Source organism: Lissotriton vulgaris, chromosome 11 (assembly GCF_964263255.1).
Source record: "Lissotriton vulgaris chromosome 11, aLisVul1.2, whole genome shotgun sequence".
Lineage (NCBI taxonomy): Eukaryota > Metazoa > Chordata > Amphibia > Caudata > Salamandridae > Lissotriton > Lissotriton vulgaris.
The window spans coordinates 254757898-254783195 of NC_141699.1; the positions used below are offsets into that span (position 1 = coordinate 254757898).

The following is a 25298-nucleotide window of genomic DNA, read 5'->3' on the forward strand; positions in this document are numbered from 1 at the left end:
GGGATTTTCCTGTATGCTGCACACTTTACTTACAGGTCATTGCAAATGAGAGGCACAAGTTTCTTCTGACATGGTTTTGTCTCTAAACTATACACTTTCTGCTAGCTTTTCCAGTAAAAGGCACGTGGTTTTTGTCTCTCCCTTGATGTCATTGTGAATTTCCATCAGAATAAAGCACTTCGCACTTGTTGCTTCTGTGCACATTTACCCTTAACAAAGTGTGTGGTTTCTTTGGCCTATACTACGAGCATTAAAAACCAGATCTCATGCTGCTGCCTTTGCTTATTTGCACAGCTTGTGAACTGAAACCATTATACATGCTGTTTTAAATTACATATTAAGTGCCATAAATGCAAAATCTTATTATTGAATGATTATCCTGTCGCTCAGATGTCTTTTAATACCTGTTTTTAGTGCTTTTAACAAATGTCTCTCAATTTTACGAAGTTTAATACTGCATGTGGTTTTCTTTTATTTTCTCGGAGGTTTATGACTCATTTGAGCCAATTAAAGTTTTTGATGATGACTATCTTCTGCATATAAAGATATTGGGCCACATGCATCAAAATAAGGAATTGCAATTCCTTAATAGCGATTTTTAAGGAATCGTTATTTAGGAGTCGCAAATCCTTATGCATGTAGGTTTCGCAACAATATTAGCGTTTCCTACAAATTCCCTAATAGCGAATCACAAATCGTGATTCACTATTAGGGAATGCTTTCCCATTCATTCCTAAGGGACTATAGGCCCATAAGAATGAATGGGAAAGCATTCACAATTTGCGATTACCAAATAGGTAATTGCAAATTGTGAATGCAATTGCAAGGGTGCTAGGGGGCTTAAGGCCCCCCTGATGCACCCCCAAAAAGGTAAGTGTGCGCATGTGGCACACACACAAGCCCTAAGGGCATGTGTATGTGCCACATGGCACACAGAAAAATGCTATTTTGTGCATTTTTCTAAGGATTTGCAAATTAACATCAACTTGAAGTTGATGTAATTTGCGATTCCTTAATGTAAAGTCACATTTTGAAAATGCTTCTTGTGTTGCACTTAGGGAATTGCAAATTACAATTCCCTAAATGCATTCTCAAAATAGGTAATCGCAAACATTGAGATTATCTATTTTGCGAATGCATTTTGGGTTGATGCATCGGCAATGTTTTTTTACCGGTCGCAAACGGTAAAAAGCTTGATGTATGTGTCCCATAGTATTTGTACCAAGACAGAGTTCAGTCTTGATTGACAACATCAAAGTCACGTGATAGGAACGCCCCTGATAGGTCCCACGTTTCAAAGAAATCCAACTTGTTGCAGTATTATTAATACAAACACTGGTAGTTGTGGCAATATTTCAAAGCTGCACGCTTTTAATATGTTTAGGACTAAAGCGTAAAGCTTGCTTTGAAGACCTTCCAAACGTATTGTCAAGAAATAGAACCAAAAGCATTAGCTTTAAAGTATTTTCATTAAACTTATCCTATGACAAAACACACACAATTGGAAAACAAATGATGCTTTATGGTTCAACACAATTGAAGTGAACTGAAGTTAAGATCCGTGCGTAACAAGGTTTATAAGACCTACTGAGAGGTTAGAGCAGATCTAGGGTTGATGTGCAACCTAAGTGAAGAAGAAACAGCATAAAACTCATCCATTAAAACAACTACAGGCGCTGCAGAAGTGTGGGTCTAAATCTATGTAATTATTGTGTAATTATGCTATGTAACCTGGCCCAGGTATTGGTCATAGGTACTACTGCAGTACAGAAAGCATAGTATAGTATACAACCTCATTAAACACTAGAAACATAGGCAATATTGATGGCCCTCAGAGATGTAAGGCACTCTAACAGTGCCTGATCTCAGGTTCAGTCCAGGTTGCTCCAACATAAAGTAGTTGAGGTAAGAAATAGCTACAAGGGATTTGGTTTGTATAATGACTTGTGATCAATTAATGGTATATTTATTTACTGATTTATTCAATACAATATCTTTCAGATAAAATTATTCTTCCGTGTGCTTTTTCCCTTATCTCCTACTTATCATTAATTGCTTTCACCTTAGAAAAGTCTTGCTGTTATCCTATGGATACATTATAGATCTTTGTTAACTAACTCATTAATTGATCACAAGTCATTATACACTCCAAATCCCTTGTAGCTATTTCTTACCTCAACTATTCATTGCCCAAGCCTACAAGGGTCTATTGGGTTACCCATTTTATTCCAACATAAAGTAAGCATAAGTGGAGGCCATATGGCAAGTTCAAGGCGGCTTAAAGCGTTGAAGGAAGGTTCCTGGTTCTCCACAGGTGTCTCTTGCTATTAATCAGAGTTAGCAAGAGTGATACTTTCAGCCATCTTCCTATTTTACATTATTGTTTCAAGAAGGGTCAGTAAAATATATTTAGCGATTTATCTCCTGAGGTAAAATTCGTGAGATCAGGAATGCCAGACGCATAGAAACATGGTATAGACCCGTTGAGTAATTTATGGACATTTCCTTCACCACCTTCGACATAAAGGAGCGATGAACCATAAGCGAAAGAGCAAATGCTCTAGGTCAGCCCTCTTTTGTTGAGGATGCCAGGCAGTGTTCGTAAATAAAAACCCAATGTTATGTTGTCTCGCAGTATTCTTTGGAACTTTAGAACATCTCATCTTGCTTGAGCGATAAACGAGGACCTTTTGGATTTAATGGCAGCCTTCCATATTTTTCATGCTTAGGCTGCACATTCCTTCATTTAAAGTAAATTGCACAGTCTATCCATTTACGTAATTCTACAGAGTAATTGCATGCACCGTAGCAGACTTTGCGGCCCATTACTAAACACAAGGCATTCCCCATATCAGCAGAACCCACTGGAGCATCCATACAGAAAACATTGTGGGGACCATAACAGAACCTAAGGCACCATTACTGAACACACTGCAATCTATTCAATTATATTACATTTAGTCCGATTAAGTCAAGCATTAATCATCTTTATTCGTTGAAGAGATATATTACATATTCAGAGAGGGAAATGCCTTAGCATTCATGATACAACAAGTACCATATCAAAACCGAACGCATCTTATAATACCATGACAGACCATGACAGGCTTATTCAACACGCCTCGTGGTAGGTGAGTGCTGACTGGGCAGTTCCTGTGATGATATGGGTGTTTCTTACCACTGTCTCAGAACCCAATATGCTTTTGCTTCCGAATGTAAGTTAAAGCTCCCTTAGGTTTCTTCGCAGTCGAGTGGTAGCTGCTGTCGAGTAGTCAGAATCATTGCACCACACCCAATAAAGCTTGGAGTCCAGTAACAGGCACTTTCATGATCATGTTTGCAGTATTCCATAGGACACTCTGTGGACAAAGATAGAACGGGCATCATCATTACAGAGTGCATTGAGTGCACCACAGCAGAACCTGCAGCATCTAGACACAGAGCACAGTGTCCGTACCATAATACAACCACCAGCACACCCAGGACCTGTAAGGATGAAAGCCCGTAGAAGGGTCTTACATGCCTAGCTTTGTGTTTGTCAACTTCGGGTTCTCCCCGTAGTTTCACCAAGTGGCCTCTCAAACCAGAAACCAAAGAGATACCACAGCTAAGGTGCTACTGCGACGAGGTCTTGGTTGTCCCTGGCCAAGAAGCACTAGTGTGCCTAGATCTGCAGAGCCTCTCTGGTCTTTTTATTCACATTAGTGCGAGGAGGATAGTTAAAGTGTGTCTTTAACTGTTATTCACGGGGTAGATACTTGGAATGTGTTCTCCCCCATGGAAGTTTTACCAGCGTACTTTACCCTCTTGGGGTACCCTCTAGGGATGTTTCAGGCATGGGCAAAGTGGGCTCTGACCCAGGGCCCCATCCTTTCTGCAGCCCCCCTGATAGAGCTCGTTTTATTCTGCAGAGACTCTTGCCTTGATGACCTCGAATAATTCTTAAACCGATTGCTTTGAAGGACTTTCCCTTCATTTATTTTTATTGTGGGAGTTGTGTGTTAGTCTATCACAGACATTTTGCAGAGATTGATCATGGCAATAGGCCTGATCTGTTTGTTATGAAATGTTATGATAAAGACAGTAGGCCTGGAATATTTATTGTGGAAAGCATATGTCATATGGCTGAGATACCCGCCACCCCCTCTCAACACAATCCCCAAGAATTGGGAAACCGAAAACAGTTCTTGAACTTTTGGAAGGCGGGAAGGGAGTTACCCTTCCCGGCCGTATTTATTAAAATATGAAACAAAAATAAAACATTAAAATAACAGTTTCATATTATGTACAATTTCATTTCCACATTGGCTAACCTTAACAGATCTCTAATACAAAGGTTCTCCTAGCCGAACTAACATCCTACAAAACATTTGACTTGAAATTGTACATCCTAACGTTAAGGGCCAACGGCAAGGTCGTAACCGGTGTCAGATCCCTAAACCAGAAATACCCCCCTCACTTGTGAGAGGAGCGACCGCACAGAGGCGTACCTCAAGTGCATCTACCAATTTCCCTTTGTACTTGACGGGGGCCCCAATAAACTCGACGCCATTTAACGGTCGTTCGAGGACTCGTGTGAGGTGTCTAAAAGGTAGCGTAAACCCCCTCCCGCACCCCACACAACTTACCCATCTGCCGTCGCAGATGTCCTGGCCCCGGGAAATTCCCCAGGAGGGGCAGTAGCCCCTCCTATCCAGGAAGGGGCCTTGACCACCTTTCCTTTCCTTCCGGCGGCCTCTCCTTAGACAGGACCGCCTCCCCGTTGAGGGGCCAATTGGCCACCTCCCCTGAGCGCTCCCATCCGTAATGGGTGACGCCCCCTCATAGGGATCTTCGAATTACTGCTCACCGATCATGACCTTACCGCCACAGGCCGGATAGTTGACCGGCTATCCGGACCCCCCACAACACACTCCTACCTAAAGGTCATGCTGTAAACCCCTTAACCAAGCTATGAAGTCTCCTATGAGTAACTCGTTCCCCACCCGGGACAAATGAACACCATCCCCCAAATACATACTGTCCCCTTTGATACAACCATGCGAAACAGAATGCAATGTATTTGAACGAAACAATCTACTCACTTTGTTATTTATCTTTCTTACTGAATGATTCAGTGCAGTAACCGAAATAGCCCCCCGCCACACTTTCCGTGGGATCATATGGGACCATGCAATCGTGCACCCTGGAACTCTTCTTGCCAACCAACTTACTGTGGAAAGCATTGCCTCGAGAAGAAGTCGTCTACCAGTGGCCACCAGATCGTTACCCCCAAGATGGACTATGATTATAGACGGCGGTGACCTCGTCCGCTCTAACAAACCCTCAAAAAAGATTTGAAACTGGTCAATACAGAGCCCGCCCTTTCCGTAGAAGGACACCCTGTACCCGTATTCCCCAGCCATGTGACTCATATCACCTGCTTTGAATACGTCCGCGGCACGCCTCACATATGAGTGGCCCACGACCCACACCTCCTTATTCGCAGACGGTGATTTCTGACCGCTGGTCCCCAGGAGTCGGGTCGACTGTACAGTCCGCCCCGCTTCGTAAGCTTGCGTAACTGAAAATCAAACAGAGACAAGAAGCGTGAGTATATCATTACAGCTTCACAACATGTGCAACCGCACATACCTTTTATAACAATTAGAGGACCAACGCCCCACACGTTTTACTTGCTCCACACTCAGACCCCTGGCTGTAGCCTCAATAGCAGCCCCTATCCGAAAGGAATGGGTCCCGAACTCACCGGGGTTCAAGCCCGCGGCCGAAATAGACATCGCAAGCACCCTCCGGAACTGAAACCTCGTCAGTGGGGTGGCGTCAGCGTGTCTCAACAAGGTCCCCCCCCATGCTGCCACCCTCTGCGCTAAATATTCCTCTACGCACACAACAGGGCACATGGAAGACCCGGGGATCCTCTGAATGATTACGCAGTCCCCGATTGCACCCCGATCGGATTTGGACCTAACAAACGAGACCGTCATCGTCTCCTCCCTGACCTGAATGTGTTCCCGGCACAGTCCCCCCATCGTATCTCGCTTGTTCTTTGCCACTAATTCGCTTACCCGCATAGCCCCATGGAATGCTAGTGCAAATGCGGCTCGGAACAACACTGCTTCGTACTGGGATGAACACGTTGCCGGTAGTACGGACAATAACAGGGTCAACCTATCCAGACCTATCGGGTGCCTATCGTCTACTCTGCGACCCTCAAGGCGTTGCCACCCACGTAGCGCTTTCTGCACAACGAAAGACGCTGTCGGGTCCTGGATCCCATGAGCCTTTGCCATAAAGGAAATAGCGGCCCGATGCCTCTGGGCCGTAGCTACTGACTTGCCTGCCTGATGTAAAGAGAGCAGGAATCTCACTACAAACTCTTCCTGACCCCAAAGCTCCCCCCCGGCAGTACCCAAAAAGGCCCAATAGGAACGGAACGCCCCTTCATATGCCTTCCTCGTCCTGGGTGCTAAACTCTCTCCCGCGAGGTTTTGTAGTTCGGGGCACCGAGAGACCAGAGAGCTTCGGGAAAGGGTGCCGCCACCGGGTCCGCTGTGGGCAGAAAACCCCAGAAGGCCTGCATACGGAAACGAGAAAGCGCATCAGCCGCTTGGTTCATCACCCCCGGCACGTGCCGCGCCCTAAACAGTACATTCAGTTGCATGCATAACAACACAATTTCCTTGAGCAGTCTCAGAATCAATTTGCATCGTGCTGCCTGACTATTGACACACTCAACCACGGTCATGTTATCAGACCAGAACACCACAGAGTGATCCCTAAACCCCTCAGGCCATGTTTTCAAAGCCACCAGAATAGGGAACAGTTCGAGAAAAGCAATGTTACTCGTCAACCCGCACTCATGCCACCATGACGGCCATTTTTGAGCCAACCATTGTGTACCCAATATGGCGCCAAAACCCATACTCCCCGCCGAATCTGTCCAGAGCCCCAACTCCTCGGAAGACACCGCTGGTTTGTTCCAGACAATTCGACCATTGAAATCCGCCAGAAATGCAATCCAAATGCGCATGTCCTGGCAAACCTCTGCCGAGAGTCTCGTGCGGTGATGTCCTTCCTTCAATCCGACCATGGATTGTGCAATCGAGCGGGAAAAGGGGCGCGCCATCGGTATCACTCTTAGGGCAAAATTCAACTGACCCACCACCTGTTGCAATTGATGCAGGTTTACTTTCGTTGCACGAATACATGTCTCAAGGGATAACCTGAATTTTAACACTTTTTCCTTGGGTAATCGAAAACAACCTTCCACCGAGTCGAGCTCGATCCCCAGAAACTCGATCAAGGTCGAGGGACCCACAGTCTTACCTGGCGCCAATGGCACCCCGAATTGATTCATTAGGACACAAAATTCATGTAAAGCCTGTCCACACTCAGAATCCCCGGCTGCCCCCAAAAACAGAAAGTCATCGAGATAGTGCATAACATGTTGAAAACCTGTCTTCCTTGTGAATACCCACTGCAGAAAACAACTGAACTTCTCGAAATAGGCACATGAAATCGAGCATCCCATTGGCATACATCTATCCATGTAATAGCGACCCTGAAACTGAAAACCAAGGAGACGCTGATCGTCTGGGTGTACCGGGAGCAACCGGAACGCTGACTCGATGTCCGATTTTGCCATCAGCGTCCCGGGCCCCAGGCGATTCAACATGGCAACGGCCTCATCGAAAGATGCGTACCGCACCGAACACACTTCCGGGTCTATCGCGTCATTCACGGAAAGACCACGTGGGGCTGACAAATTATGTATCAGCCGAAACTCACCCGGGTCCTTCTTGGGGACCACCCCTAGAGGAGAACAAACAAAGTTAGCAACCGGTGGCAAATCGAATGGACCGGCGACACGACCTCGAGTCACCTCTTTCCCAATCTTTACCTGCACCACCGCCGTGTGCTGCAAGACCGACAGTTGGTTCTTACAGTTTGGTACACCCTGAAAATCCCCCACTGGGATGCGGAAACCATATGAAAACCCGTTTCGTAACACCCCAGCGGAAGCATGATCCGGGTATTCGCTGAGCCAAGGAATCATTGCCATGGTATCAATCGGGGTAGGTAAAGGCGCCCCTCGGACTGTATTAGACCTGTTTGGCGCCTCCCTTACCACCGTTATCACCCGTTTTGGCTCTGCACATGGACTCAGGATGGGATGGCTGCCCACACCCTCCACACTCATGTCTGAATTTGCATGACCCCTGGGGCCTCGTACATTTCCCTCTGTTAAAATTCCAACAGATCCCCCTTTTACCTGTGTTGCCACTCGGCTTCGAGTGGTACTCGTTACCTGCACCCGTCCGAAAGGGTGTCCCAGAGTTTTGGCGGGAAGATTCCCCCCCGTTACTCCCTACCAATGGTACCTTCAACATTCCTGTACTCTCCATTTTTTGCCATGACACGGAGTCGTAACAATCCCAAGTCAACAATGGGTTGTGTTCTTTAGCTTTTCTAAACAGATTGTCATAGCAGAACCACTGATTGCCCCCATATGCCACAGAATACTCCATAATACGCGACTGATAAATGGGTAACTCGGTCAGCAACTCGGGCCTGCGCTCGCCCATGATGGAGGTAAAAATGCCCCACGCTCTGCCCCAAGTACCAATGGTCTCGTCGACCTTAAAGGCGGCCATTTTCGCGTGCCAAACACTCGGATGCATGAGCTCCTTTTGACTCTTCACATGCTCTATCTCGTAATGGTCGGTAAGCAATGAAAACATGTTTACATACTTATCCGCCCAAATCAATTCCTTAATTTCTAGTGGGACGTGCTGGGCAATCTTCTCCCTTCGAGAAGGTATAGACCCCTCCCCCGCAATCGGTAATGGCCGCTTACCTGAAGTAGACCCCGCGCTTGTCGCCGAACTTGGGCCTGCTGCACTTCCAGCCGCCGGAACCTGTGGGGGAACAGAAGATGTTGCCTTCGCAGCCTCCCTAGATTCCCGCAGTTGCCTCATTACTGCCCGGGCGTCGTCAGCCGTGGCGCCCTCGCTATCGTTTCCCAACCACGCTGCCAATTGTGCCGCTAACTCGGGGGGCATATCCTCCCTGTTCACGGGGGTGACCACCACAGGGATTGGATTCCCCTCTTTCGGCACCGGGATTGGCTCCTCACGTGGGGTTTCGGGAACCGGGGTGTCTCCCCCAAGCGCTCCCCTTCTGGGCCTCTTGCTTTTTCCACCGGGGACTGTTCCCTGCAAAGGCCGTTTCGGTCCTCCCTCCCCGTCCTTAGCCTCCACCTTTTTCTTCAGATCGGCTATCTCCTTCATGAGCATGCAGAGCATCTGCTCGGTACCGACCCGCTTTACGACTTTCTTGGGCATTCTCAGACGGGATATCTGTAAGACAAAAGAAAGATTACAACGCTCAAAATTGCTCTTCGTTCCGTCTCGAGCTCACGTGCAGCGGGGAGGTGCAGCTTCAGAGCACAGGAACAAGAGGATGCTTTCTTGGCTTCCGCTCCTTTTATCCGTCTTCGGGGTGGGCGTAAACCCGCCCCCGCCTGCCTCCGAGGGCGTGGCCGGCCGCGTCGGTGTCTAGGCCAGCCCACTCTAGGGCGGGAAAAGGCGCGCCCCGGCTACGCCGCTTCGGGCATACCAGCCGAGACTCGCCTCCCGCCCAAGATGGCTTCCCGGGGGGATCGTGGTACTCCACCATACGTTCGGGGGGACCGAATGGTCGCCCCTTTCCATCATCCATCCATTTAAGAGTGGATTTTTATTACTCTGTATGGGAGGGATTTTGTTGCATGGTATTCTACAGTATACTGTAATAGGCAAGGGTTTTGGTGTGCGTTACACCCTGTGACATATCGTGGCTATAGATTATTTGCTCTGTGACAATCCTTGTTAGTCCCTTTCAGAAATTAGAGGATTTAATTTACCCAATGCCAATTTTGTATGCCTCTATAATTTTATCAGGTCTACATTCATCTTCAGAAATGCCCAGATTACCTTCTATTTAAAAGACTCCTTAAAATGGAACTATTCTAATTAACCATCTATCATCTGCCTTTTGCAGCACCTCCGTGGTGCGGAGATACCCCTCTGGGGGTGAGTCGGGTGCTTTACAAGTGAATAAAAAAAAATAATAATAATACTACCTAATGGTTTCCCTGTGGGTATGGTTACGATCAAAACAGAAGACTTGTGTTGGTTATAGTGGGCAGCCTATATGCCTGATTGGTGCACTGTGAAAAGTTATGTCTGATCCCATTAGTATGATCTGCTTATTATTAAAAATATTGACAAAGACAAAATACCTACCTTATTTATTGTGAAAAGCATTTGTTATAGCAAGCAGATCTTTTACAGTGGGTATAGACATGTATTTTATTGCATGTAATCTAAAACATTAGTGTAGTAGGCAAGGGTTTGGTGTTGGCCATCCACTCTGACAAACCCTGGGGATTGTCACAGTGATGATACCAGTTAGGCCCTATTGTAAGGGGCTGCATATTATTTTTTAAACTGTAAATTACTTCAAATTTTTAATTCTATAACCATATTCAGGGTGGTTGCTTAGTTTATGTGCCCATAAATAGGCCTGTGTTGGTTATGATACCTTGCCAGTGGCAAAGACTATAGGCCCTTTTTGGTTTATTATGAAAACCTATGCCAGACACTTAGGTTTGATATGTTTATTATGACAAATTATGACAAAGCCTGTAGGCCTAAATTACATATTGTGAAAAGTATCTGTTAAAGGCAATAGACTTTTAAGGATTTATTGTTGTTTCACTGTGCTAAATCCTGTAGGCAGGTATTTTGCTGCATGGATTCTCACATGTACTGAGCAGGCAAGTGTTTTGGTGTTTGTGAGCGTGACGCACTTGAACGAACCTTTTAGATAGAAAATTTGCACTCGGATAAACCTTTTTAGGGTCTTTGACCATACTGATCCAGCACACAAAACTATTATTTGTGAACGTATACAGTGATGAAATCATGTTTATAACCAAGTATGATGTGTACAGCAATCATGTGTAAAATATTTTACGTAAAAACTGGCACATAATTGCATCAGGCAAAATGCCCCCAGGCACAGTACCAATAAAACCCAAGGGGAGAAAATCTGAAAAAGATGTTGTGTCCCAGCTATGTAAAAGGTGAGAAGTAGATGAGTAATATCACATGGCTAACTAATAAACTGGCAGGTTTTTATGTTTGTGGCACATGCACCATTTGTTAGTATGGCCTTAATAAAAAAACAAAATTTAAATACAACACCAAAAGAGAATATGAAATTCGATCTTTCATCAACTGCAACACTACACACACTGTATATGCTTTGGGTTGCGCATGCAACAAAGTATAGATAGGCAGCCGCATCAGATGCCTAAAAATAAGAGTTAAAGAACATATCAGAGCGATAAGAAATAATGATGCAAGATACCCTGTGGCAATACACATACAAGAAAATCATCCAACCGAAAGGGATGTCTGGTTCCATGCTTTGGAACAAATACAGACTCCATTGAGGAGTGGAAACAAAGAATTGTGTTTAAGAAAAGCAGAGGCAGGCTGGATTTTTAGATTAAGGACCACGACCCTGGGACTTAACACCAATACTGAACTGCATCATTTTCTGTAGATTAGGACAACCTAGGCTATAATTCAGCATTTGTTCTTGAATCTCCAAAATCAATCAGTTAGTGACCCGGTATATGTCCTTGAATTCAGAATATCAATTAGATAGTGAAGAAGAAATCATAAGATTGTCTCTCTAAATAATGCAGGAATCTTTTTCCATAAAAGTATGCATGTGTTTATAAAATATTGCAAAGCACTGTATAGTGTAATGTGGTTGCACAGAATATCTTTTGTGAAAAGCATGTTGATAACATTGCTTCCATTATGATGTTTTAAATTTAAAACAAAACCTTATAAATATTGCAAAATACTGTATAGCGGCAATAAGGTTGCACTGAAGATGATTTGTTTGATCCATGCTTATATCATTGTTTTCATTATGATGGTTTTAATTTAAAACAAAACCTCAGAAATGTGCACAAATAAATTAAATTTGCCATTTATTGCAAAACTCTTATAACTCAACTGAATATGTCTTGATACAATATGCATGGACAAACAGTAACCTTAATGTACCATGATTAGAAATCTATTTTTATGAAATTTAACTCTAATACAACCACCACTCTAATATGGCGCCGAAATTTAAATTCAGTCACTTAAGGTAAAATCAATTGAAAGGATGTGTCTAAACTTTTTGACGTGATCGCTTTAAAAATGGAAATGATTAGCCAATTACACTCTTTGCTCTAATCACTCACTATATTATATTGACATTGGAAAGTGGCGCTTACTTGACATTAATCGAAGTGAGCGTTTTTCATGCACTGCCACATGGCGCCTAAAACAACATCTTGATCCAAATTGTAAGACCAATCTAAAATGGCGGGTCCAGTTGCCGGACGAGCTTGCCTGTGTGTAAGGACGATTGGGAATTTGTATTTATGGCTCTAAAACACAGGCAGATACAAACTAATAATAAATCACACGAGACACGAAAAGCAGACGATATATGTCGCAATATTAGGTCAACCTAAAATATATCTGTTATATGACAAATGAAACCTGGAATTTGTTTCTTTTTTCTAGTAACTTGACATTTTTAAATATAGGCTTCTAAGAGTGGATAACACGTAAAAATGCATATAGAGATCCGAGATTTCTCGATCCTAATGGTCACATGGGAAGTTAATCTAGGACGACCAAGATGGCGCTGGTATAACGTAGGCATAGTTCAGCAAAAATGTAAAAATACACTCAATCAACCACAGGTGAATGCAATTGCACAATTAACCATTGTATAAAAAGCGTCTTTGCGCTCCGTTAATTTCACGCATACAACGGAAGACGCCACGCGATGAAGCCGGCTTAAACCATTTTTCAAGTAAGTAACATGCCGCTAAAATCAATTTGCGAACAAGATGGGATGGATGTCCTTTCTTGATAAGAACACCGCGTTGCCTTCTTAGTTTGATTCTTACTTTATTTAGTGTAACATGGGCACCTTGAATAGGTAAACGCTGCTAGCTGTAAAATATGGGAAGTTGTTCACGCCCGCTGCCCATAGATACAAAAGGGTTTGTGACCTCCAAACATGGCTGCCAAATAGACAAAGAATAATATCGTAATGGGGCAGACCGGGTAAGAGTGTTTGTTGGGGAGGCACATGGGAGCAAAAATAATTGTAAACGAACGGGTTTTTCCTCCTATATGGCTTAAACTGCCAAAGAAATTAGAATGGGGAGGAATATGAGACAAATATCGAGGAAACCACCCAGTTCTGATAGCCTACAATATAATAAAAGGCTTTCTTTTAATATTAGAAAGATTTGAATTAAAAAAGCCTTAGGAAATTGACTTAAATATAAAATTTGTAATATGCAATTGGAGTGTTAATTAGTTTTTACACCTGTGGTACATAAAAATGATTGATTCGCTTACAGTGATAGTATTCTTTTACGCCATTCTATTTCCACTCCGATTTTCTACCACACTGGGCTATCTGACCCGAGTGACCCTGATTACGAAATTGCAGTGTCTTTCATTTAAAAGAGAAGGTATGCTAATAGCTCAAATGTTACCATGACAATGTAAATGTCTTTGATGATATGCTAAAAAACTTGATATTAAGGATATATTTTTCCTCCTTCAGATACCTAAAAAAAATGTTTTGACTGGATGGAAGAATATTTATATATACTTATTCTTAAGAAGGGTTCACTCTATTTGGTAAGCCATTTTTCCGGCTTCATTTATTAATTTTGAATTAGAACTACACAGGCCCAGAATTGCCTTGCTAATTTCATCACAATATATAAAACCCACCAAAAATATTTTTAGACAATGAGTTTGTTAGGCCCACAACTGGCTTTTTGCCTTAGTCAAATCACCACTTCTCTGTTTGAAATTGCCCTGCAAGACAAGAAAGTAGCAGAATTCAGTAAAATAAGATATCAAAGGATTTTTTTCTGATAAAAGGGTTTTTCTTTGAACATGTAAATTTCGAAATACGTGTATTTTAATTGCAGACATGGTTTGTAAAAAATGTGTATAAGAGAACTGTACAGAACACAATTTTTGGACTCTTTTCTTTTTAATAGGTTGAAATGTAATTAAATGTGTTTTTAAATTGTATAATAGTGTATATATTGTACATATAATAATTGTGTGTATATATATATATATTATTTGTAGCCCTGAAGAAGTCCGTGGAGGACGAAATGCGTTGGCTACAGTTGTGAAGAACTAAATAAAGATTGAACTTCTAAAAACATCCCAGATTCTGCTACTGAATGTTTCTCTATTTTGATTTATGAACTTTGATCATCACTGTATAGGTTTACAAATAATAGTTTTGTGTGCTGGATCAGTATTGTCAAAAATTGTATGTTGGAACAATCTATTGTTCTAGGAGATTTATGGGAATAGAATCTCCGATCGGTAGCACCATAAAAAAGAACGAACAAGGCAGTACTCAGGATAGGTGCAATTGTGCTTAAAACCCCTTTCCCCAATCCTTTTGGTCTTAAACCTTTTTAAGATCTGTTAAAAGGGATTTTATATCGTTTTGACTAGTGTGATTTTGTATATGTTTGTCATTTCATTACTCTGCATTAAAGCCTAAAAATGAAATCTTTTTATATGAAATCTCATAGTATAATTACTATAGTAGGTAAGGGTTTAGGCGTTGTCCCTCTTTCAAACCGTGGGTATAAAAGATTTGTACTGTGAGAATCTTTGTTAGGTCCTCTTAGATGAGATCGTATTTTGCTGTGCCACGGTAATTGTGTAAGCTTTTGTAATTTTGTGACTTTACACCCAGTGTTTACTTGTGGAAAATCTTACAGTCCGTACAGTATACCTGAGTTGGTTGAGGTGGCATGCAACATTATCAGCTATAGGTTTGATTGGTGCACTGAGAAATGTTATGCCAGATCCCATGGATCTGGTCTGTTTATTATGAAAAGCCGTGACAAAGGAAGTAGGTATGGCTTAATTAATGTGAAAAGAATTTGTTAATAACCAAAAACCATAGACCTCTAACAGTGGATTGTTACACACTGTGGTACAGATTGTAGACGGGTATTTAATTAAATGTTCTTTCACAGATTTCCTTAGTAGGGAAGGGTTTTGGTGTTGGTCACCCACACTGACAAACCATGGGAGTAGAAGATTTCATTTTGATGATTCTTAAGCGGTAATGAGAGGGGCTGAATATTGTTCTGCCAACTGTAACTTGCATATATTTGTAATTGGAACATTGGAATGTTGAGAGGGAACTCAATTGAGGACAACGGAGTAGCTCCGGGCTTATAATGGCTGGCAGAAGACCGGAGCTCCAACATTCCCATATTTTGTCTTCATGTTTCTCCTTTTATAGTTTAGAACAGTCTACCCTTATTGGGTGGAATGTTTTAATAGCCTTATAGCCCTTCTGCTGCGGGATATACCAGTTATTATGGGCCCACTCCCTCGTTATAGTCCGTCGCCTGCCACTTGCGCCTATAAATCAGGTTCAGGGCCTTTAACAACCGGTATAGACCTCGGTAGCGGGCTATAATGCTAAATTAGAACCCTAGAAAGTTGGGAACTTCATTGAAGACAATGAAGTGGTATAGGGCTAATAATGGCTGGTATAAGCCCGGAGCACCAACATTCCAATGTTTATCTTCATTTTCTCCCTTTTTACTTTATAAAATTCTACCCTCAGTGGGTAGAATGTTCTGATAACCTTATAGTCCTTCTGCCTTTGGCTATTCTGGTTGTTAAAGGCCCGCTCCTTCATTATAGGCCCTCTCCTGGAGCTCAGGCATTTAACTCGGGTTCAGGGCCTTAAACAACTGATATAGACCTCAGCGGTGGGCTATAAGACTATATTTCATATTTGTATGTATGATGGTTGCCAGTTTATGCACACTTCACCTAGCTCAAGTGGGGTATGGTGTGAAGCCAATGATGAAGGCTGCAAGTCTTATCAGTTCAAGTTATGCCAGATTACTTCAGTGTGATGTGTTCATAATGTAAAGTTAGGACAAAGCAATTAGGCTTCAATAACTTATTGTGAAAAGCATCTATTGAAGGCAGTAGACTTTTTTAAGGGTGGATCGTTATTACTCAATGCTAAAGCCCGTAGGCAGGTATTTTGTTACATGGAATCTTGCAGATTACAGTAGTAGGCAACAGTTTTGGTGTTGGTAACCACCCGAACAACCCATGGGGATAGTAAATTTGCATTATGGTAACCTTTGTTAAGCTCTGTTAGAAGTGATTTTTATATTGTTTAGGCAACTGTGATGTGTTACGTATTGAAATTTTATTACAGTATTACTGATAGTTGCCTTGTGGGAAAGCTTTTGCCCAACACAATAGATCTCTGTTGGTTATGGTGATAAGCCAATGAGGAAAGGCTCGAAGCTGGATTGTTTACAATGAAAAATTACAATAAATACAGTAGACCTGACCCATTGATTGTTAAAAGCATATGTTAAAAACAATAGGCATTTATGTTTTGATTGTGATTGTGATTGCTATGTATAACAGCCTACAAATAGATATCTTGTTACATGGATTCTCACAGATTACTGTGGTAGGCAAAAGTATTGATGTTGATTGCCAACTCTAAAAACCCTGGGTGCAGATTTGCACTGTGAGAATTCTCGTTAGACCCACTTGGGAGTGATAGGATGTTATTTTGCCAACTGTAATTTTGTAAACTAATTGTCGTGGGTAACACAACGAAACATGTGTTGGCTGGGCTCTAAAGAAAGAAAATAAGAACTAAAGAAAAAGAATCTCACAAATGTTGATCAGACATTTTGTGGGTAATTGTAATAAGTGTGTGCTCGGGATTTGACCTGTTTACAATTTTGTTTGTACTGTGCATGTAGCAGCATTAAGCATAGCATGTTAAAATGTATTTCCCAGCTGTGCCACAAGCTGATGGTGTTTCCAAGTTAGTAAAGGGAAGAGGACGAGTATAAGACAGTGTACCATCACCAGTGACCTCTGTAGAACCCACATTCTCCCTGTGATGGTAGAGACCACGTACCCACATCGGTTGGTTAAGCACCTAATTATATGCCCTTTAGAGCATACAACGCCTGTGGTAGTTGCGAACATACAATAATATTGAGCCACGAAAGAATAGGCTGACATGCCCCTTCATGACCAGACAGGCTGCATTCTGCTTCATCAGACATGTAGCAGTCATTCTGCTTCACTATAATCTTTAGAAGATAGATAGTAGTAGCATACATTGGTTTACTATTATAAAATCTGTTATACTTATTAAATATTTAATATTGTTCTCTGACATGTTAATCATGTGTACTGTTAAAGCTCTTTCCCTTAAATGTGTAATTTTTCATTCCAGATGGAGAAACAGAGCCGCGAAACTTGAAATCGTCAGATTAGCACAAGGGATCCAAAAATGGAAGCTCCGCTTGCATCCCCTGAACCAGTGGACCGTATGGCCAGGAGAGCCAGCTCTGGAGTGTCAGTCCGAACACAGCCCGAGGGCTCCAGCAGGTCAGCCATCCTCCCACTGATAGAAGGGGCCCTATCGGTGGGATCAAGCGTACTCAGCCCAGTCTCGGCAGTTGGGTCCTTACCTTCAGCATCTGACCGAATTCAGCCAGAAGGGTCTAGAAACGTCGGGCAAGATCGTCGACTCTCTGCCGGCCTCATCAATCCTCTTTTTATCGACATTGGTCGATCCCAGCCAGAGGGATCTGGTGGGTCACCAGCTTTACTTTCCCCAGTGCATCACAGGTTGCCTTCTGTGTCTGGTAGCCTCTCCAGCCAAGTTGCGGACTCTCCTTCGCTGGATCCCCCCTATTCACCTAGGCACCATTGTGGATCTCCATTTGAAGAATTTGGCAGATCTTGCCAAGCAGCAACCAACACATTTTTAGCAACGGAACATGATGGATCACTCCCAAGAGCAAAATCCAATGATTCTTTGCGACTTGCACATGAAGATTTGCCGCGGACTGCTGGTGGGGGGCGTGAATATGTAAATGTGAGTGGCAATCTCCTCGCAAGACCGGATGGAGCAGAAATGGATGAGGACTTCAGGTGAGACAAGGAGCATGGTGCAGGATTGGCTGACAAGAACGTCCGGTAAGACGAGGGACAGGTCACAGAATTAACTAAAGCAGAATAAAGGTAAGGAGGTGAGCAGGTCACATCATTGGCCCTTGACAGCTTCAGAAAGGGAGATTTTAGGGTGCAACATTGAGAGGACTTCAGGGCAGACAAAGGGCCTTGTGCAGCTTTTCTTGTGAGGATTACAGGAAAGAACAGCGGGTGACGCAGTGAGAGAATGTCAGGTAAGAAATGGCGCAAGATTGCTTCACAGTGTGCTTCAAGTGAGATAAGACATAGACATGGTATGGCATTAGATCATAACAAAATCAGGTGAGACAAGGAGAGGTGTACAGCATTTATGTCAGACCAGGGCATAGTTCCTGGTCGAGCAGAGGCCAAGAATGTACAATTGGTAGGGTGTCCTATTAGACAAGGGACTGGTGTTGCACTTGAAATCTTTAAGTTAGATCTGCAGTAGAGTCTACAGTGCTGATATGTTAGATTATCCCGAGAGAGATGCTGTATTGGGAAAACATCAGGTCCGACAAGAGAAAAACTAGGAGTCTTCAGTTTAAAAAGTTGCTGGTTGAGGCACTGGTTCCAAATGGATTTAAGTCCGAATAGAACACAATGCATCATCAGGTAAACTTCAGGTTAAAGAAGGTCAAAGTGCCGTTATATTCTGGTGGCGGGATGTTGCAGCCAGTGGCGTAGCAAGGGCAGGTGGTACCTGGTGCGGAAAATTTGTTGTCACCCCTCCCTCTAGTGCAGACTGCAGAGACAGACTTTGGCGGAAAGAAACACCCCCTCCCCTTCCTTATCTATACGCTCTCTACCAATTTGTCACCCTCCTCAGTGATGACACCCGGGACGGCCCCCACCCGTCCACACACCCTTTCTAAGCCGCTGGTTGCAGCTTTGTTTCAGGACAACCTTCGGTCAGAGAGGAATAAGATGGTGGGACTTCTAGCCAGGAGAATTCAGATCAGAGAAAGAGCAGTATTTGGAGGGCTCTAATTCAAACAGGTTGTAGGCTGCAGTATGGGTTCTTGAGGACTTTGTCTACACTGGGAGGTCAGGCAAGGGATAGAATGCAACAATGGAAGGACTTCGGGTCCAAGAAAACGAATCTCTTGAGTACTTTAGGCCATCACAGAGCAGTTTCAACAATGATTTACAAGCACTTAAAGTAAGGTAAATATGAATGGGCAGAATTGGGAGGACTTCAGTTCAGACTGGGAAGATAGCATACAGGGACTTCAGATCAGACGGAAGCCACGGGGGAGCCACAGAAGAACTAATGACCCATCATGTTCTGTGCTCCTCATTGAGTCATGACAACATCAGGTTGGTTACAAGGAGGCCTATGGCAGCGGTCCGACAAGTTGTGAAGCCTTTACTCTTAGTCCCTTTGTAAATTTAAGTCTCTAAAAGTAACTAGGTTGTGCAGCCAAGGATTACTCCTGGAGGTGATATTGCATTTCAGCCTCAGATATAATTTGGTACAGCAATCACATTCAATAAACTCAACTTCCAGTTAGAGCAATATCTTTTTAAAGTAATGAGCATTTCATTCCTTTTAGGAAAGATACAGGTGTTAAAGTGATGATCTGTGAAATAGATATAGAAATGCCCATAATTGTGTGCTTCTAGCAATGACCTCGAACAAATAAATCTAAAGTACTTATATAGTAAAGCTTTGTAATTCAAATGCTTATTCATATGTGGTCATTGATGCCACACGGGATAGATTTGTGAGTGGTGGTTATCCTCAGAAACCATTACGTCCCAGGCCCTTTACCATGACTTTGTTTGCAGTCCTGGCCGGTGGAAGTAAAGGTGTCAGACAGAATGTTAGATTGCATTGAGTATACTATGGTACATCTGTTCTTTTGTTCTAGTCTCTCAGTTGACCCTTTCTGCATTGTTGGCAAATCAATGGGAATAAATAGCAGAAAAATGAGAATCTGCAAAAATTGTCCATAAAACACCACCCAAAATTCACTTGTGATTCCCACTCACAGAAAATTATGATGATGAAAACACTGCTCAGAAAGTCAGAGGTCTGTTGTTTAGTCAATTGTTCCCTTTAGCGTGGTGGTCGCTGACAGATAGACTGGACCACTGTAGTCAGTTCAAGGACAAGTTATGGTTTCAGCCTATCTCCAAAGTTATAGGCACAGATTGGGGTTACTGGCACAGGGATATAACCCAGAGTTGGGTCTTCCAACTACTAAACATTTGAAGTCCATGTCTGGTAAATGGTTAGTCGTGCTTGAAATATTCTGAGGGTGGAGATTTATGGGACCTGGTTCACCCATGGAACCAAAGGTTTCTTGCAGCAACTAGGGATCTGTAGAACTGGGATTTGGTCTTAGGATACCATTTTGTTTTAAAACTGCAGTATCTCTGGAATCGCAGGGTCTGGAAAGATCATTGAAATGTTTCTGAAATACGAAACGAGTGACCTTAGGTAACAAGGCACTATCCAAAGACCTTTGGTGAAAAGTTAAAAAAATGTATGTACCACTTGCGCTGGAAAGGGGATGATAAAGGTTCCAAGGTTGAGAATGCATTGAGCAGTCCAGTGTGGTACAAGCTCACCTCACGTGAAATCTTGCATTGTTTCATGCAGGTCCCCAGACACTCATTTTCTTCTAGCCAGCTGGCCATTAAGGTAATCATCTGTCTTGAGCAGCTCGCCTCTTTCAAGAAGATCTCCACGCAGGCTTTCGTCAGCTAGGCCTTGCTCCTTGTTTTTGTGGTACGAGGTGTCTCCTATACACGCACCAGGTAGTAGAGCTTTCCTTTTCGAAGTCAGACCACAACAGCAGGGCTTCCTCAAAAGTCTTAGGCTTGTTCTCAGCCTTGGTGAAGATATCAATTTCCAGAGTCCTGTTCCTGGTCAGCTGCCTATCTGTACTGGCGAAGAAGAGCTTTCCTTGTGGTCCAGGCAAATAAAGTTTGGAGGCCAAGTTAAAATGCAAACCACAAGCCAACCAATGCAGAGAGCATCTTGCAAGTTTTATTTTCATACTCTTCAAAAGGGAGATAGAAAAGGGCCAAGATCGTTTATCTCTAGGCAGATATGAGGGCAGAGTTGTGTTCAGTCTTTAGTGTTCAGACTTACTATAGGCTGAATGTATGTTGCAGCCATAAATCTGCCTTGGGTAACACTGCTTTGGGCTTCCTGGAGTGCAGCGGCTCCAGAGAGAGAAACCAGATGAGTCTTGGTCTTCCCCTGTATCTGCTAACTACCAAACAAAGATGCATGCAATAACACCCACAACACAACCTACTGTGTATATGGAGGAGGTGTGGTGGACCTCAGTAACAGGGGAGTGAAAGGATTTGCCCTGCATAAGTTTGCGACCTTGTACTAGCAGGTTAAAAAGGTTTGTTGATTCTGTTGCCATCAACCAGCAGTTTCCTCAGATCCTAGTTCGAGAGGGGGAGGAGGGACAGACACCCTCTCACATTGATGGGTGAAATTTTTGCAGGCAGATCCTGACCAGCGAAGCCGCCTGGTCCCCTTAAGAATCCATGGTGCACTTTCTTTGGACTAGCAGAGAGTCGAGTTCACAAAGGGAATGCAGATGACATTCTTGAAAACTGGCAGGATGCAAAGCTCTCCTTACCGGGCAAGGACTTCAATAACCCTACACATCTCAAGGGGACAACACTCTGAGGGTTCCAGGTCAGAAAAAACGTGGAAGCTGCAGTGGGGTAGGAAGATAAGGAGTAGCATTTGGTGGAATTCTTAACACCAGATAAGAGTTTCATGAGGACTTCAGGTAAAATGTGGTAGAACAGTGAAACGTCAAGTTGAACATGGGACAGTCCAAAATTGCGGTGATTTCAAACCAGACATGGGGCAGAGCACAGGATTGGCTCATGAGGACTTTAGGTAAGATACAGGGCAGAGAACAGCTCTTATGACACAGCTTCCGCTCTCAGTTAGTCCCGCTTGTGGTGCTGGGCCAGCACCGTGAATGGATGAAGTGTGTATAACAGAAAGCTCATATTGGATAGAGCCAGGAGGCTGTGGCAGGAATTTATTTGATTTAGAATGCTAAGCTCTTGGTTGTCACCGAGTTTGGTGAGGTGTGTGCTTGATTCTCGGGTGAGGGCAGGGATAGTTTTGTTAGATAAGGCTGAAGTCCTTCTGATGTTTTGCTGGGCGAATGAACCTCATCTGAATCTTGGGTTGAGATCCTGCGATGTAGCGGGTTTGGGGTGGCGTATGGGTGTTTCTGTAGTGATTGTGATCTACTGATATTGGACGAATGATTGAGGCGTAACTTGATTCCTCTGACCTGTGCCAGTTGATAGCAAGGCCGGTGAAGGCATGTTGGGTTCATGCATGCATGCTGGTGCTACTCCAATACATAATGTGACTTTGACAGCTGTTCCTGTATCTCTTTTTTTCCTTTGAAAGGATAACTATAGTCACATGGAACGTGGGTTCTGCCGTGCCACCCAGTGACGTCACCTCCCTCTTGTGTCTCAATGCAGGAGATGGGAAGACGGACATGTTTGTGATTGGGTAAGACATACGACAGTGACCGTGCATGGTGGCCAGATAAAATCATAGCAATTGTTTATGCATGCATAACCTACTGGCAGCCTCGTGCTATGGAATGAGAGAAAATATATGTGTCTCTTTTTTGCTCGTTTTGTAGTCCTTCCACGATTCCCCCCTGCAATGGGGTAGCAGGCACAAGTTTTCTTTCTCTGAGTGGAGATAAAAGCCCTCCCTCTGTTCATTCTATGAGACTCCGCCTCGATGTTTCTCAGCCAGTGACTGCTTGACACCTTGGTCATGTGTCCTGAGAAGATATTTAAAAACATTTCAGCAAGTTCCTGGGAAAGAGTCCCTTGCGCAGGATAGTACATCAATCAGATGCTAGCATGAAAACCTGAGTTATAGAGGCCATGGAGGTGAAGCTTAAGGTGGGTAGAACAGCATGGAATTAAAGTATGGTGGGATCCCCCTCCCCCATTTTTAGGTACACAAATCCACTTCCTCTTCTGCATTGTGAATACAGTGCCCTGGGAATACAAGTGCTTACACCTGAGCCCCTCTACTGCTGTGATGAGTCAGTGACTGGGTCAGTATGTCATGGCATCGGGAAGCAGGGCCCTGATCTGCTCTCCTGGTGCTTCTGAGTGGCAGAGATATGACTTGTTTTTCTTCCTTGTAAAGTCAGTGGGCGAGTAGCACTTTAGGACATTTTCCCATGTCCCAGAAGGAGGAGTGGTTGCTTCAGTCTGTCTTGTGGTGTGAAGGCCACCAGTAGTGGACAAGGGGATATGGTCCTCCTGGTGTGTCAACAGAGAAGCATTAGTCTGTCAGAGATGCAGCAGTGACAAACTTTTCCCAGTGCTTAGTTTGTAGAAATATAAGCGTCAGGGCCCTTGTCAGAAGGCCACTGCAGCTTTCTCCACCCATTGCCCCTTCCAGCGCTGCCAGTGACAATTCAAACTATTCCAGACCCCCAAAACATTAAGAATTCCTCAGGAGACAGCTATTGGTCATTTTTTATATATATTATATTAATAATAAATGCTTGTTTTGCTTATCTCTAAATTAGAAAGACAGCACCCCCATGTGGTAGCAGTCATAAGTGCTAGTGTTTACAATTTAGTGCTGCTGCCAAGCACTGGAAACCACCAGCTCAAATTAAGCACTGCCCTTTCCTTCCTACCAGTGTATGCAAACTCCACAAAGGAGCTGTGAGGGCAAGTGCAATCTTCTGGGGTGTAAGAGCAGTCAGAACAAGAGTCATTAGGAATGATGCTCTTTTCTTGGATTGAGAATACATTCAGCAGAGCAGAAAGAATGGCCTGTGTCTTTCTCGTAGGTGGGAGGGCAATTAACAGAGGAGCATTTAAGACACCTGTCCTTGTCCTGGTTTGGTCAGACTGAGACAGAAAATTGCCTGTGGCAGCAAACTAAAAGTCGCCCCATTAGCGAATCAGACAGCCAAAATAGGGGCCCCTATTTGCAATTTGGGGCAGTTAACTTGTAAAGAAGCACTGTACATGTACTTTGCAAGTGAGGGAAACTATATGCATTTGTGCTTGCTGCAGGGACTGTTTGTTGTAATATCAAGGACATCTACAGTTAAACCTGGCCCATTAGACAATAAAACAGACCACAAACAATCAAAAAGCCGTTGCACACATTAGCCTGTCAGTCCAGTCTTTCTGGCACAGCCAGATTGCCATATAGGTCAATCCGACTCTGTGTGAGGGTGTCAGCCAATGAGCAATCAGGGTCTGTGTCCTTCTCCAGGTGTGAGAGAGCAATCAATAGATCATGAGTGAGGACTTTTCCATTGGCATGAGGGGCAGTCAGCATATAAGCAGTGAGGGCCTATATCCTTCTACTGGGGGCAGAGTCGGATCACAATTCGGTCCGGGCACTCCTAAAAAAGTGGCCCACATTCATGGAGCATGCCTTTCATTAAACACCAATTGATTAGTCTCATTGGGCATATGTTTATAGAAATGTTTGGTAATTTTAACATTGTATAGCTTATAGAGCCAGTAGCGTGGGTAAAAACTAGGAGTACTGAGTTTTGGCCAGGCGGTCTAGGTGAAATATAATGGTCCAAGGGCCACAACACCTGCTCTGATGGGAATTTTAAAATCCCGGCCTGTACGAAAATTACAAAAATCACCAATGGGAGGCTGTGGTGAGGATGGACCATTGGCCGTTATCACCTGAAAATGAACCCCCCTGAAAGGCTGTTTTACTCTTCCTGTCCCGCCTCTGTTTGACAGCCCAGCAGCGGAGAAGGAGCACTGCTTTTGGGTGTGTGTGCAGGGGCTAAGCTGCAGTCTAGTGCCCCCATTCCCTGCCCTGATAGTCAGCCTGCCTTACAATACAGCGGCCTGGCTGTGGGTTTGCCATAAATTGCACAGCTCTGTGGGTCAGATGAGACCGGGCATAAAAATAGGGTGACCAGATCGTGCAACCCAAAAACCGGGACATTTCGCAAAAATAGAGGAAGGGCTAAAAATGTACATCAATAAAGTAGCAAAGAATGACAGCCCTCATCCCCAAAGAAACACAGAAAAGGCACTAAGAAAATAAATACAATTTAATTTTTAAAACCAGCATCATAGCTGTATTAAACGTACTTTTTA

At 43.7% G+C, this 25298-nt stretch overlaps 1 protein-coding gene across 1 annotated transcript in view; it reads left to right on the plus strand.

Annotated features, from left to right (window-relative positions):
* Positions 1–25298, plus strand: part of INPP5J (inositol polyphosphate-5-phosphatase J) — a 182110-nt gene that overhangs the window by 51247 nt on the left and 105565 nt on the right. The window contains exons 2-3 of the mRNA XM_086943176.1: positions 17428–18131; positions 22582–22689. Coding sequence (XP_086799302.1) covers positions 17485–18131; positions 22582–22689 — 755 coding nt within the window. The 5' untranslated portion in view covers positions 17428–17484. The remainder of the gene's footprint in view (positions 1–17427; positions 18132–22581; positions 22690–25298) is intronic.